Source organism: Onychomys torridus, chromosome X (assembly GCF_903995425.1).
Source record: "Onychomys torridus chromosome X, mOncTor1.1, whole genome shotgun sequence".
NCBI classification, from domain to species: Eukaryota; Metazoa; Chordata; class Mammalia; order Rodentia; family Cricetidae; genus Onychomys; species Onychomys torridus.
This window is the reverse complement of record NC_050466.1, coordinates 85,185,741-85,202,397: the sequence shown is the minus strand read 5'-3', so window position 1 is coordinate 85,202,397 and position 16,657 is coordinate 85,185,741. Positions and strand designations below refer to the sequence as shown.

At 40.6% G+C, this 16,657-nt stretch overlaps 1 protein-coding gene across 1 annotated transcript in view; it reads right to left on the bottom strand.

Annotated features, from left to right (window-relative positions):
- Positions 1-979: 979 nt before the first annotated feature.
- Zc3h12b (zinc finger CCCH-type containing 12B) overlaps positions 980-16,657 on the bottom strand; it is a 40,127-nt gene continuing 24,449 nt past the window's right edge. Inside the window, exons 4-7 of the mRNA XM_036175064.1 lie at positions 7,449-7,588; positions 4,843-5,077; positions 3,975-4,081; positions 980-2,812 (exon numbers count right to left, since the gene is read on the bottom strand). Coding sequence (XP_036030957.1) covers positions 1,392-2,812; positions 3,975-4,081; positions 4,843-5,077; positions 7,449-7,588 — 1,903 coding nt within the window. The 3' untranslated portion in view covers positions 980-1,391. The remainder of the gene's footprint in view (positions 2,813-3,974; positions 4,082-4,842; positions 5,078-7,448; positions 7,589-16,657) is intronic.

Below are 16,657 nucleotides of genomic sequence, written 5' to 3'. Positions count from 1 at the left end.
GTTTCCTAAAGGAATCTGCTCTACCAATGACTGATCTTATTGCTTAAAGGGTGGACAACAGGAGAGAGTATTGTACATGGCTATCCACTCTTTCACTACACTTTGTCCTGTAATGTTGAATTGGTCAGAAGTTCCAACTCTGTAGTTATCACTTAATGCCATCCCTCCTGGGATAAAGGAAGTAGATTCTGGTAGGAAGTCCCTTGGTCCTGGTCCAGCTCTTTAGCACTCGTGTGTCATATACATACTAAGTGTTAAATATGTGCTTATAGAGTAGCTACTCTATAGAAAGCTCCCGCCTGACTCCTAATCTGCTAAGGTGAAGAGACTTGAGAGCCAAGAATGGTTAATAAACGTGGGCAAGTAAAATATGTCAAAGAAATACAGCTGCTTTACTCTGGTGTGTAAGAAAGCAAAGCTTTAAATGTTGGCATGTAATTTCACTTTTAAATCTAATTGAAACTACAAAATGTGACAAAATCATCGAGTTGTATTTGTGATCTATACAGATGTAAACTATAGACTGTATAGAGCTTACTGTCTTATCACAATAAAAAAGTTGATACTAGAGATACAAACACATCTCAAACCAAATATATAAATTCATACATGCAGTAGAATTGCTAAGAGGAGGGTTCAACTATATCTCTAGAAGCTTCAGTGTGACCCTATACTTGGCTAAAGATATTGAATAATTAGATACCCATGCAATAAAATATGTGTTTACTTTTAGTTTTAAATATCTATTATAAAACCCTTAAAAGGTTAATTCACAATACAGTCTGATCCTCATATATTTGCTCTCTAAATAGGCCAGATGGTCCATACTTTATAATATGGAAGAATGTGTGACTAAGAAAAAACACTGGTAGCTGGGTGTGATGGCACACGCCTTCAATCCTAGCACTCTGCAGGCAGAGACAGGTGGCTCTCTGTGAGTTAAAGGCCAACCTGGTCGACATAGCAAGTTCCAGGAAAGCCTGTGCTACAAGGAGAGACCCTGTCTCAAAAAACTAAAAAAGAAAACAACGGTAATACAATCCCTTGGGGTTTCTTGCATTTAGAAAAAACCTGGGTTTTGTCCTCCATTACCTCCATACTTCAGTGGAAAGGGGCATGGGACATTGGGCCAGAGAACTTCAGTTTATGTCTTGACTTGGTCATTTACTAGCAGTGTGACCTTGACAGGTCAGCTAATCTCATCAAGCTTCAGTTTCTCCCTCAATAAAATGAGATGTTACCAAGATCTACATCACAGAGTTGTTATGTACTAAAATGATATAAACGCTCTGTAATTTTAAAAGAACAACACAAATTATTACTTATTAGAGTTATAGTAGCGTGTAGTATTAGTATTCATATTTATGTAAAGGAATAAGTCCTATGTCATGTCAACGCGCAGCTCTAAGCTTGGCAACAATCAAGGCTGCCAGTTGCTGAGCATCTGCTGTGTGGGGATTCTTCTCCATCACTGCAAGAACAATGTTAGAAGGGAAGATGTTGCAGAGGTTCTTGTACGTCTGATATTGGTGCTCTGGTATCACATGCTCCCTGGCATCATTGCACATTCCAACCCAAGGATTCCTCCAAAGCTGCTCCATTTTTTCAGGCATGCTCCTTACCATGACTGGTTCATAACATGGTTGCATGAGGCTGTTACCTAAGGGATAGGAGTGGTATCCATAGGAGTCAGCTGTACGGGGCAATGGATCCCAGCTAGCATGTTGTTCCCTGCACAGAGGAGGCCGCCTTTGCCTCATGGGGTTGCTATCATAGAGGCGGGAGTCAGAAATGCTGTCCATTCGAGTCATCACCAGAGCACGGCCTGGCTGGGAGGGTCCCACAGGATGGATATTGGGAGGCATGGTGTAGTCTCCAGGACAGTTAGAGTGTGCACCAGTTGCTGGGTTCTGGGCATGCACAGCTAAGTGAGGGACTGACTGCTTGTGGGGTGCTTGCTTGGAATCTTCTGAACCGTAACTTTGTACTCTCGCTAAGGCTTCATGGTAACCATGGGAAAATGGCTGAAGATGGTTGTGAGATGCTGAGCGGTGAAGCTTCAAAGTGCCTTCCGGATGGGCATCAGCTACAGCCAAATACAAGTTGTTGTAAGAGGAATAGTTGTCACTCCTGGTATGGCTCATGTGACTGTCCGTGCATAGGCTGGGATTCCGAACATAAACCCCCTGGTTTGCTTCAGCCATGTAGTACTCATGATTATGCATGCTGTTGATGCTCAGTTTGGAGAAGTCGCTTAACATTGAATAGTAGTCGTGGTCCCCCATGGTCTCAAACTTTGGGTATTGCTCAGTATAGTTAATAGGGGTGCCATGGCTGTTGGTAACCAGGATAGGGGGGTATTGCATGCTGACCATGTGCTCCAAAGAGGCCTTTTGATGGGGGAAATGGGAGGACCCTGGCACGGGGCTGCTGGCTGAACGGGTGTTGAGTGCACCCACTGCATGGCTTTTGGGGGGAGGGATTGTAGGGACACTTAAAGCGGTCACAAGTGAAGGGACAGAACTGGCCTCAGGTTTACGGGCAATGGACAGCCACTCTTCAGGTTCCGCAGCCACGGACCGGATGCTGGGATCTGATTGGCGCTTGGAGGCCACACGTTTGACCTCTGAGGTTATCTCACCTTTGGCAGTAGACATCCCTGTGCCACACTTGGCCAGGGTGTCTTCGCTCATTATTTTCACTGTGGACAGTTTGGCACTGATTCGGAGCTCATCAGCCACCGAACGCTGGGGTTGGTTGGCCCGCTCCGGATGATAGTATTTGCACTTGTGGCCGTAGGTGCATTTTTTGCCTGAAAAATAATGCCTTGGGGTAAGACTCTCTCTCTCATAGTGGTATAACCCTCTGTGCCAGAAATTGTCCTAACATCCTGGTCACTCAGGTTAGACTCTCCACAAAGATGAGAGACAGACAAGGAGTCAGCACATACTGTGAGGGGAGAGGGAGAGAGTGGAAAGCTTCGGAGGAAATTGCAGTGTAAGAGCTAAGAGCTGAGCGGTTGACTAGCCTTAGTTTCCTGGTGATGGACAACTTCCCTTAGGAATAGTCTGTTTGTTGAGGCAGCCTAGAGGAGCGGAAAACAGAATGATGCAGTACGAAGAGCACAAGTATGGAGGCCACTGAGAAGTATGTTTCTGTTCCAGCTATGTCCTTTACTGGCTGTGTGACCGGGACAATGACTGTTTGCTAAGCCTCATTTTCCTCTTTGGTAGACAAGGTTCCTAACCATGTCTATGTTACAGGATTATTGTAAAGATGAAATGAGACAACACACATGAAAATACTCTCATTTGAACATGAATCACAGACAACAAAAAACAAAAACACACCCTTCAACAAGTGATTAAACAAACATCAGCATCCTAAAGAGCCTCACACCAAGCAGTTCATGTTGCACTGTTAGGCTCACAAACTGTATTGGGAGGGATTGTGGTAAGAGCACAAGAACACTTTAAAAAAACAATGTGTATTTTAGAAATACAATTGAAAAGGAGATTTGGAGGCAACTGAGGTGCAAATCAGAAGAAAAGTGGTATAACTAATTGACAGAAGGTATAGTCACCTGCCTGAGAAACATGATCTTGTTTAGGGTCAATGCTTTGGAATTGCCCCTTCTGCTTCTGTAGGCAATATAGTTTCTGCTTGTCCTTACTCTTAGCAAGAGCACCCAGGACTTGGGCATCTAAAGCATATCTTAACAAGTGACGACAACTTGGTATGTTAACAAGTGACAACTAATCTCCCATGAAATTCTAGTTACCTTTCCCTCATGCAGTTTCAAAGTTGTTGCTTTATGTTCCTAACTGAGAGTACATAAAGACACAGACTGTCACTCACATAAAGTGGACAAGCCAAGATTTCTTGCTTCAAAGAGAAATCTGGAAAGGAAAAGTATTCAAAGAATCTGTATGTTTCCCTTCATTCGGAACTTAATTCTGTCCAGAAGTACTCACCATACGGACAAGGTTGCTTTTTATGTTCAGGAACAACAGGTCTCTTTCTTAAGAAATTCTCAAGGCTTGGACCATGGCGTCCTAAAGGATCATCTGGAGGCATAAATCTGAAAGCAAGCCAACAAGAGATGACTGTGTTTCCTTCCGTCACTACCACGTTTTCTAGGAGTCCTTCTCCCTTGCCTGCACTATAATCATAGCATTCTACTTGTGCTTTCTACCTCCCATCTGTCTTCTGTCAAAATAGTAGTTCTTCCGTTTGTTTCCACTTGATCACACAGAAAGGATTCTTTCCTGTGCATTTCTCATGGACTGGATACACAGTCATACTGCCATGAATGTTGGTTTGCCCCAGTACACCAGCCACTTTCACACCTTTATACATCTATTCATAGTCTGCTGTTCATAGGTCATACCCAGCAGCCCTCTTTACTCTGTGAAATTCATTTCACAAGATAAAGCAACTTTTAACATCCTGTCATAATTTTCTCTCTTCCCTATTTCTACCTTTCTTCTCATATACTTTAAGCCCCTTGATGGTGAGTCCTGCTTCCTATTCAGTCTTTTATTTTTGTAGCAACCAGCATGAGCAATGCTCTACAATAAGTGTTCAGTATATGTTTATTGACATGTAATGTATTACTACTAGTATTTTTTTTTTTTTTTTTTTTGGTTTTTCGAGACAGGGTTTCACTGTGTAGCTTTGTGCCTTTCCTGGGACTCGCTTTGGAGACCAGGCTGGCCTCGAACTCACAGATCTGCCTGCCTCTGCCTCCCGAGTGCTGGGATTAAAGGCGTGCGCCACTACCGCCCGGCTCTACTAGTAATTTTTATTTAACTGTTTAGAGCTTACTAGAAAGAAACTCACTTATCATTCACAAAAGAATACATCAGCAACCGCTCCTCTATAAACTTCTTCCATTCTGGCTTTTCAACTTGAAGGTCTCGGTAGTTATCATTGGATACAATGATGCCATCAGAATCAAAAGCCAATTTGACTATGAACCGGTCATCATAGCAGACCACCCTTCTGCCTTGGACCCTTCGGGATGGTGTGAAGACGAGAATCTTTTCTTTTTCCAGTTTACGTAGAATATCTTGATCTATCAAAATACGTTTATACCACAAAGTAGAAAATCATCTTTGGAAATTAACCATATTATCCCCATATTACCAAAACAAAAGTTAGTAGTAGTTAAATCTTGTATTCGTACTTGGAGAACAAGTGTGCTACTTTTCTGGCTGTGACACCAAATAGAATTGTGACCTTAGATAAGTCATCTTCTCTTTCAGACTTTAGTTTTTCTTTCAGGAAAATGAAAACAAAACAAAACAAAACAAAACAAAAAAGCTAGATTCAGACACATTTAATTTTTAAAAACTATTATGAAGAATAAGAACTAACACTTGACCTAACTTTTCTTGTCTGAGAAAGAGTGTTACTATGTAGCCCAGGCTAGCCTGGGTCTTTAGATTCTTCTATATCAATGTCCCAAGAGCATCAATACCAGATATGTACCAACACACTCAGCTAACCCCAGAACTCTTGACACTTGTTTTGCCCTGTGTCTGAAGCATCGGATTTTTTTTCCCTGTGGTTCTGGGATTGAAACCCAGAATCAAGATCATGGTAGGTAAGTGCTCTACCACTGATCCATATCCTCATCTCTAGCCTAGCTTTTTGACTGTTTAAGTTCAAAAACTAGCAAAGCCTGTGTCTGTCAGGAGAGTAAGCCATCACTGAAAGAAGGACAAAACTAAAGTTATAGCATTTAAGTAGTGACTTTCTTCCTTTCCAAGAATTATCTATCTATCTATCTATCTATCTATCTATCTATCTATCTATCATCTATCTATCTATGTGTGTGTGTGTCTGTGTCTATCATGACGTGTGAAGGGGTCAAAGGGCAATTTGCGAGAGTTAGTTCTTTTTCTACTCTTTGGTTCCCAGGGATTAAACTCAGATTGTCAGACCTGGCAGAAAGTACCTTTACCTGCTGAGTCCTCTTGCTGGCCACTTTGGACCCAATTGTTTAGGGGAGAAAACTTGCTTACTGGTCTTGAACAGTACTGAGATTTACTCTCACACTGGGGCTTGGGCCTGCTCTGCAGATCTAGACAGCTCTCCATAGAACTCAGCCATCCACCACCCACTGGGCCACTGTCACTTTGAGAAAGTGACAGTAATCGGGAGACTGGTATCTGTATGTTCTTCAGTGCTATACAGAACATGTGCTATGTGTCCTGGAAATGTAGTGACTGCACTGTCAGCCTGGGGTACACATCACGATTCTTGTAGAATTTAGGCCCCTTTATGTTCATGAGCTCTTTGTTCCATAAAGAAATATTTAAAAGTTCATTTTAGAATTTCACTAATATAAAGACAAATATAATCCAATTAAGTGTCTTATTGCACATTGATTGTTATTTTCTATTCTTATGTAAAAAGAACAAAATGAAAACATTTTGTGGAGAATTAAAATGAAAAAATGTGCTGTAGATGAATGGCTGGGGAACCAGCAGAGGACTGAACCTGGCCCTCAGAATGTGGGTGACAGTTGCCTGGCTTGGTCTGCTTGTGGGGCCCCTGGCAATGATACCTGGTGCATGAACTGGCTTTCTGGATCCCATTACCTATAGTCTGACACCTTGCTCAGCCTTGATGCAGTAGAGAGGGGCTTGGGCCTGCCTCAACTTCATGTGCCAGACTTTGTTGATTCCCCAGGGGAGGCTTTACCCTCTCTGAGGAGTGGATAGGGGGGGGGGGGGGGGAGAAGTGGGGGTGAGCGGGAGGAAGGGAGGGAAGGAAAACTGGTTGGTATGTAAAATGAAAAAATTAAAATCATCATTAATATCATCATCATTATCATCATCATCATCATAATAATAATAATAATAATAGAACTAGTTGGGAACAAGCCTAAGCTAAACTCTTTGCCTCAGGTACAGAGTGGTTCTTACTGTCTTTGTCCTCTGTTTCCCCTAATTTGTAAACCTCACAATTGTTTCCTTGATACAAAATAAGATTGCCCATATATCATGTGACATTTAGTTTCTTGAAAAATTCAGTCAAATTCATAACCAGATTTATTCCCTATTGTCTGAAATCTCTGATGGGTTAAACAGGCTGCCCTGGTACTCACTATCTGACACAGGTTAGCCTCAAACTCATCATCCTCTTGCCTCAGTCTATTGAGTCTTAGATCATTTCCATAAAAACAACGTTCTTTTTTCCAGTTATGTGCTTTATGGTTTTCTAAATGGAAGTTTTTATTTAACTATCGCATACCACAAAACAAGGATGGTTTCATAATGGATCACTTTATAAAAATACATTTACTAAAAGATATTTTAAGCATATTTAACTTAGCAATGCAATTATCTAAATTGAGACCATCTGCCTCTCTCCAAACTATCCTTTTATCTTTGACTTTCGAGGAAAAGTTTGTTTTTGTTTTTATTTTGAAATAGTACCTGTAATTGGTGCATCAGGGCGGGATTGCTCCTTTCTCCATGCTGGTACAAATACAGTGATATCTTTATGGCCTTTGTCTAGAAACCAATCAACAGCTAGTTGTATTCCTCTGCAGGAGAATTCTTCTTTATTCCCATGGCTTCAGAAACAATAGAGAACAAGAGACAAAAGGATTAATAATAGCAAAAAGAAACACCCCACCAGCCCTTTTCTCAGTACTGAGATTAATGACAGGCATTTTTCTTTCTTTTCTTGTACATTCTTTTAAAGACAGGGTTACACTATATAGCATAGGTTGGCTTGAAACTTACTATCTAGAGGCTCGCCTCCAGATTGTAATGATCTTCCTGCCTCATCTTTCCAAGTGCTGAGATTACAGAGTGCCAATATCATTCCTGGCTAACATTTTCTTTCTTGATGATGTCAAGCACATTTTTCTCAAGTGCAGAGAATCAAACTCAGGACCTCCACAAGCTTGCTACTATTAAGTCATACCTCTCTGACAAAGAATACTATGCCAAGAGAAAACTGTATTTTTATTTGACTTTGTACTATTATAAACTTCACTCAATGCCAAGGGTGGTTAATAACAACTCTCAACTTACAACAAATATGACAACTACAATTTCTTTCTTTCCTTCTTTCTTTCCTTCTTTCTTTCTTTCTTTCTTTCTTTCTTTCTTTCTTTCTTTCTTTCCTTCCTTCCTTCCTTCCTTCCTTCCTTCCTTCCTTCCTTCCTTCCTTCCTTCCTTCCTTCCTTCCTTCTTTTTTTCTTTTTTCTTTTTTTTTTGAGACAAGGTTCCTCCATGTAGTTTTGGTGCCTGTCCAGGATCTCGCTCTGTAGACCAGGCTGGCCTCGAACTCACAGAGATCCACCTGGCTCTGCCTTCCAAGTGCTGAGATTAAAGGCGTGCACCACCCGGCAACTATGATTAATTTCATTTTCCCTTTTCTGTTTCTATTGCCACCTTTGCTCAAAGATTCAGAAATTCACAACATATTGAAAAAGAAAGGTACTTATCACAAGCTTAGATAAAGCTTATGTGGAAGACAGTTGATGTGAAACTTAAACACACAAGCACACAGAAAGGCACTCATACACACACACCCCACTTTTGGTCATGGTCTTTATCACAGCAATAGAAAGCAAACTAGAACACATGTGAATTCATAGTCAATTTTTCTAATTGTTGAATAACATTCCATTGTGTAAACACATCACATTTTCATTATCCATTCATTGATGGACATTTAAACTTTCTCCATTTCCTTGCTATTATGAATATAGAAGCAGCAATGACTATGTATGGGCAGGTATCACTATAGTAAACAGAGTCATTTCACATGTGGCTGAGAGTGATATAGCTGGATCATTCTAGCTTTTTGGGGAACTTCCACACTGATTGCCAGAGAGGCTGCACCAGTGTGTACTCCCACAAGCAATGAATACTACCTTTCTCCACATCCATGTTGTTCCTGTAGTGTCTTCTCCCATTTCTTTCTTCACTGTTTTAAAATTTTAATTGCAAAAATCTTTTACCTTCCTGGTTAGGTTTATTTATACATATTTTGTTTTTGAAGCTATTAGGAGGTGTATTGTATTCTTGATCTTTTTAAAATTAATATTTATTTATTCTTTGACAACTTCAAACATGTATATAATGTATTTTGAGCATATCCACTCTCATTCTTCCCCTCCAACTCACTCTGGAACTATAAGGCTACAGTTCCAAATAGACTCTTTTATAAATGTTTATCACAATAGAATGGTAACTAATGTATAAGTTGATTACATTCCCTGGCTACTGTGATTAAAACATCAATGAACATGTATCTGAAGGTAGTTCTTGTAGCAGGATATGGAGTCCTTTGGGTACTCTATATTTTTTCCTTTAGGAGTTTTAGAGCAGTAGATCTTGTGATGACTTGGAGTTTTGTGAAGGGCAGAAGATATGAACTCTCCTCTACATGAAGGTATCTAGTTTTCTAGCACCATTTGTTGTAGATGTCTTTTCTCCAATGGATATTTTTGGCATCTTTGTCAAAAATAAGGTGGGCATAGTTGTATAGCCTTCTATCTTGGTCTTTTATTTTATTCCATTTATTAATTGGTGATCTTAGTGCCTGCACTAAGCCTGGTTTCCTACTCAGGAAGTTGACTCCAGTGCCAATGTACTCAAGGATATTCCCCACTTGCTCTTCTATCAGGTTTAGTGTATCTGGATTTATATTGAGATCTTTGATCCACTTGGACCTGAGTTTTGTACAAGGTGATAGATATGGATCTTTTTGCATTCTTCTACATGCACAGATACATGTAGACCAGCACCATTTGTTGAAGATGCTTTCTTTTTCCATTGTATACTTCTGGCTTCTTGAAAAAAAAAAAAAAACAGGTATCCATAGGCATGTGAATTTATGTCTGGGTCTTCAGTTCAATTCCTTTTATCAACCTGTCTGTTTTTATGCCAGTACCATTATGGTTTTATTACTGTAGCTCCAGAGTAGCACTTTAAATCAGGGATGGTGATACCTCCAGAAGTTATTTTATTATATAGGATTGTTTTAGATATCCTGGGTATTTTGTTTTTTTCATATGAAGTTGAATATTGTTCTTTTAAGCTCTATAAAGAATGGTGTTAGATGACCAAAAGGCATTTAAGAAATTGCTCAACATGCTTAGTCATCAGGGAAATATAAATCAAAATGACTTTGAGATACCATCTTATAACTGCTAGAATGACTAAGATCAAAAACACTGATGACAGTGTACATTGGAGAGGATGTGGAGCAAGGGGAACATTTCTCCACTGTTGGTGGGGGTGCAAACTTGTACAGCCACTTTGCAAATCAGTATGGCAACTTCTCAGAAAATTGAGAATCAATTCACCTCAAGACCCAATGATACCACTCTTGGGCATATACCTAAGGAATGCTCAACCATACCACAAGGACACTTGCTAAACTATGTTCATAGCAGCATTATTCATAATAGTCACAACCTGGAAACAATCTAGATGCCCCTCAACCAAAAAATGGATAAAGAAAATGTGGTACATATACACAATGGAGTACTACTCAGCAGTAAAAAACAATGACATCATGAAATTTGCAGGCAAATGAACAGAAATAGAAAATATTATTCTGAGTGAGGTAACCCAGACTCAAAGACAAACATGGTATGTACTCATTCATAAGTGGATACTAGATGTAAAGCAAATGATAATCAGGCTATAACCCACAGCTCCAGAGAAGCTAGGTAACAAGGAGGACCCTAAGAGGGATCCACATGGATCGCCCTGGGAAGGGGAAATAGCTGAGACCTCCTGAGTAAACTGGGGGTGAGAAGGTGCAGTAGAGGGTAGGGGATGGAGGATGAGAACGTAAGATAATGGGATGATTGAGCTGGAACAGGGACGGAGTGGGAGAGCAATGAAAGAGATACCACGATAGAGGGAGACATCATGGGGATAGAAACCTGGTGCTAGAGAAGTTCCCAGGAATCCACAAGGATGACCCACCTTAGACTACTAGCAAAATAGTGGAGAGGGTAGCTGAGCTGGTTTACACTGGTAATCAGATTGGTGAATACCCTAACTGTCATCATAGAGCCTTCACCCAGACCTGGAAAACAGAAATGGACAAAAAGCCCCTACCTCAGTAGCAGGGAAAGCTGCCACTGTAGTGTCAGAAACTGTTTCTGGGGCAGAGGGGATAAACAGAGACCAAACTGGGAACTGTCAGGGAGAAAGACTGTCTGAAGAAGAAATGGAGAAGGGACAGATTCCTCCCTGGAAAGTGCAAGACCTAGGGAAAACTGCTAAAGCTTGAGGCAGATTTGCTGGGAAAGGGTGCTATCTCCAGAGGCAGCTAGCAGAAGAACAGAGCCACAGCCTGAGATATCTGAAGCTCTGCATCTATGGGAGAAGGAACAAGCAAAATGAGGTAAAGATCTATCAGTGAAAGACTCTCTGAAGGAGCTGTGGGAAAGCTCTCTTGTAAATGCTTTTTTTTTCACTGACTGACTAAAGCAAACACAAGCCCCTAGGGAAGTTGATAAAAGGAATGCCCGCCTCACTGCGTGCTAACGAGACAGGTGCTGTTCCGATCCGGCCGGTGTCAGATGAAGGAGAAGCACCTGTTAAGACCAGCTCTGGGAGAACAGAAATCTCCAAATCTCCCATAGTTGAAAATGCAAAAAGTTTAATTCAAACTTCCTGGGCTAAAATTTTGAAAGTAAGCCCAGTAAAAGAGAACCGGAAGTTGACTCACGGACCCAAAGAGAACTATGGGAAATGGAGTCCATAAGCTAGCTCATAACAATGAGCTGATGAAGAGAAATGCATTCTGGGAAAGATACTTTTTCAGCTGAAGATGGCAATACTGTCCAAAACCTGTTTTTTCCAGCTCAGAATGAAGTTTCTTTTCAAAGCAATGCTAGAAAACTTAATCTTACCTCTTGAGAACTAAGATCAGACAAAAAGCTTGCCTCTCAGGGGATGATTTAAAACAGTAATACTGTTTGTCAATAAGCCACTTAAAAACCCTTTTAAAAAGCAATGGAAAGCAGTATGTACACTGAACATTGTCTTACATATGAAGAAAATTAGGGGAAAATAAAAATTCCTTGCCTTTTGAACAAACAAACTGCAATAAATGATTCCTTTGCAAATCTAATAAGGAGATACGGAAACAGGCATTCAAAAAGGAATGACTGCTTTATAGATGGGAACAAGCTTCAGAAAAATCTAGCTGTCTTAAAAAATAGTTTCTTCACACATGAAAGTTCCTTATAAGAAATTAATGCTAAATATCAGAGCTTCTAATAATGATAACATCAGGGGTTAAAGCTAATGAAGTGAAAATACTAAATCATGAAAATGCTCTTCCTCAGAGTAAGCTAATGAAGGATATGTTTCATGAAAGAATATCTATGTTCTTGAATCTTGCTAAGAAATATTGGGCTAATAAAAAAACTATGAGTGTGAAAAACAGCTAAATCACTTTTCCCAATATTGAGATTCCAGCTTGCAGTCTGGGGATAGTAGGAGTGTAAGGAGGCTTCCAGACTGTTGAGGAGTTTAAAATGTTTCAGCAATGTTTTCAGGCCTGCTGAAAGCTGCAGGTCTGGATCCCCACTCCAATTTAGACCACTATCCTCTCCTGTTGGGAAATTGACTGTTAGGGAATGACCAGCTAAGCAATTCAGAAACAGATTCTTCCTTACAAGGTTTTTCTTCTCTTTTCTTTCTTTTTGGGTTTGCTGTAAACTGAGATAGCTCTTAATAGAGTTTTTGTAGAAGATCTGAAATGCATAAAGTACTGTTTAGCAACTGAAGTCACTGAATCCCAGAGTTAAGAAAGCCATTAAAGAAATACTTTTTTCAAAAGAACTATCAAAGCTGATTATAAGCTCTGAACTTTAGTAATGATTTGTGTACTTCCTGTCTAGTTAAAAGAATCTTTCTAATAGTTATAGTGATAATGTTAAATCTTTAGGTGTTTGCTAAAGTTAGCTTTAAGAATATCTAATGTAGTCCTATATAAGCTTGTAAGAAGTATGTAAGTTCAAATAAGAATATAAGAAAGATGCTAGTTGTAAATGTAAGTTTAAATAAGAAATAAGGAGTAAATATATAGGTATATTTGCTAAGGTAGTCCTGTAGAGTTTCTTTAAGAATATTAGCTCCTAAGAAGAAGATACATATTACATGTGAGTTTGTAAAGAAGTGAAAATGTTTGAATGTGAGTCTAAATGCTTTGCAAGATATGTTGAATGAGAGTATGTGAAAAAGTATAAATGTTGATTGTGAGTCTATGCTTAATGTATATGGTAAAGGGACCTGAGACACAGAAGGTAGTCAAAAGGTAGTGTCCTAGCAGACTGCAAAGCAGGCAGTCTGAGCTGTTTGTTTGTTTTTCGAGACAGGGTTTCTCTGTGTAGCTTTGCGCCTTTCCTAGACTCACTTGGTAGCCCAGGCTGGCCTCGAACTCACAGAGATCAGCTCCAGAAGCCGCTAAGAAGCTAAGAATGGTGGACGCCAGAACCAGCACAAGGCATCCGCAGCTTAGACCCATTGAAAAATCAACGCAACCCAGAAAAACCTGAGCTAACAGTAAAAAAGGTGCAGTTAAAATATTACTGTAACTAAGAAGGTCTTTGACTTGAGAATGAAAGTTGCAGAGACGCTTGTTCAAACCAAAGTTGTTAACTGCAAAAAGTTTTGGTTGTAAAAGTCTCTTCATGTTTGGAAGAGAAAGTCTGATACCAGAATTTACTTTTTTTTTAACTTTTTGAACTTAAAAAATGAGATAAAACTACAAAAAGGTCTTTGTTATAGATTTCTTCATATTTGGAAGGCTGGTACCAGAATTTATTATTTGAATTTTGGGACTTAAGAAATGAACAATAATTATTTCATTGCAATGGGACAATTTTGAATTTACTTATGGTGATGACCTAGGAACTGTTTTCTGGAACTGTTTTAAAAATGTAATTACTTACGGAACTTTTTTTCTTACAAATGGAACTGTTTAAATGGAAAAGTTTGGGTTTTCTAACTAGGCTTGAGATTTTGTTTTAAAAAATTTTTAAAGAAAAGGGAGAAGTAATATTCATTAGTCTTTTTCATTTAAAAATATTTTCTTATTTGAGTGGATTAATGTTATGTTTTGTTAGTAGGAAATGCAAATCGGTACACTAAGAAATTCCTTTAAAGTATAAAGAGTTTTATTAAGAAACTGCTTTTGGATGTTTTGCTAAATTTTCAAAGTGCTAATGGTTAGGATGAGAATGTTGCTTTTCAATATAGATTTGTTGGAATTGTGTAAGTCTGGGTTTCTTCTAATTAGTTTTGAGATTATGTTTAACTTTTTTGAGACAGGGTCTCTCTGTGTAGCTTTGTGCCTTTCCTGCAACTCATTCTGTAGCCCAGGCTGGCCTCAAACTCAGAAATCTGCCTGCCTCTGCCTCCTGAGTGCTGGTATTAAAGGCGTGTGCCACCACTGCCCGGCTTTATTTTAAAAATTTTTATAAAGAAAAGGAGGAGTTATGAGAGAATTAAGGTTGAATATATCTTTGCAGAAATTATGTTAACTTATTAATATTAATGCACCCTGGTTTTGTGAAGTTAAGGAAATATTTAAGTTTGATGTGAAAACATCAGAAGTTTTTCCCTAACTATCCTGTGTTTTCTATCTGTCTCTCTCCCCTCTATACTTCTATCTAAATATTTCTCACTTATTAGTTAGGGATGGCCTGGATCCTTATCCACCAGCCCTTACTCTCTCTTCTAAAGGGCTTTGTTAAAGGAATGCCAATGGGTGGAGCAAAGACCTCCCCTTGCTAGATCAAAGCATACCATACATACCATACACCCTTCCAAACACCAGGTAACCACCATGTACTTGGTCAAGCAATCCTCTAATGCAGCTCTGCTGGGTAAAGCAAGCTAGGATTTCACTAGAAACCTTTGTGGGCCTCTATAGGGGCTGCACTGTAGATTTATCCAGTGGGACTGGGGATTCCACAGTTAGTTGTTCTCTGCATTTTGACAAGTTGTGGCTTTTTGTAATGGTATACAACTGTTGTGAAATGAAGCTTCTTTAATGAGAGGGCAGAGCTGATAGAAAATTACGACATGTCCACATGGTTGGGCTTGCCCAGCGGACCACCTAATTATTTCTGGTTCAAAATAGTCATTTCTGGGTCAGACATATCGTGGGACCGGGACTCTGTGGCTTTATGTGGTTACGTAAAGCGCACGCGCAGCCATGTAACCTATGCTCATGCGTGGAGTACCCACAGGAGTTCCTGTACGCATGTGCGGCTCAACCTTTATAAAGCCAGTGCCATCTTGCATGAGCCCCCTTGTCTCCTCACCTACGTGTGCTTCACACAGGCCTGTCACATTTCTGTCCTCTTTAATAAAAACTCTTCTGTGGTCTTGTCGTGTTCGGGACATGTTCCTCGCGGGTAAGAGCGCCACCTAAATAACTAACATTAGTGCTGTGAGGGAACGGGTACTTCTGGGCGCTCTGTGCCTGGAAACCCGGGAACCAGGGAAGGAAACTGCACTGCACACACCAGGAACTCTGCTCCGTTCGTGACAGATCACTGTCCATTAGCCTGGTCGCACAAATCCGCATTCATCACCAATACTGATTGGTGAGTTTTCCCCTTTTCGGCTAGCATAAATGGTTTCCTGAATCCGTGAGAATGACCCTTGAGCATCTGGCGCCTCACTGGTTATTCTTGAAACCAGGGGAGCCCCCGGCCACAGCCTTCACTGGCTACAGTCGGCCCTCATCGCAGGCCCAAATTTCCAGCCACCTCCCACGTCTGCAGCTTGAGATATTTTTCGCGATAGGACTACCACCATTTGGTGTGTCCTGGGGCTGTGTGAAGCCGGCACATTCTTTGCATCCGATGGGACGGCTGAGGGCGTTAAGGGCTCCCAGGGAGTCCTTGCCTCACACAGCGCCCCCCCCTCCCTGCTTATATGCTGACCAGCTGATAAGGCGCCCGGCATCTTATCTCTGGGTCACGTTTATTTTTTTTATTTTTTATTTTTGCCTCTCTGCTGCAGACATGGGAAATAAGGCTTCCAACTCGATCAGTCCTAATTCTCCCTTAGGCTGCCTCCTTGAGGCTTTGAAACCTCTTACCTTAATGCCTTACTTAAAGATTCCTAAGCTTATCCGTCTCTGTACTAAGAAATGGCCCAAATATGCTTTAGAAAATAATAAAAAATGGCCGCCAAGCGGCTCCTTGGATCCTGATATTTTACGGGAATTATCTAATTTCTGCCAGTGAACAGGCAAATGGAAAGAGTTGCCTTATGTCATTGGATTCCTCTTTCTCAGTGCTAAGCCTTCTCTTCTGGATTCCTTCTCTCCTGCTCATGTGCTCCTAGCTATGCCTAAACTTGATTCTCTGACTCCGGAATCTCTGACTCTAGATCCTGCTAACGAACCTCCACCAATCTGACCTCTGGTTCCCACCCCTGTTCCTAGGGTGTCTGTTCCTTCAGCTCCCCTTCCGGATTCTTCTTCCTCGGCAGCGGCCGTTTTCAGAGGCCCTGCTCTGGCTCCAACTTTCACTCCGCCTACTACACGCTCTTGAACTGCTAAAGTGCCTGATTCCAGCCATCCAAACCCGTCCACTGTTCTCCCTTTGCGAGAGGTGGCTGGTGTGGATGGACTGATT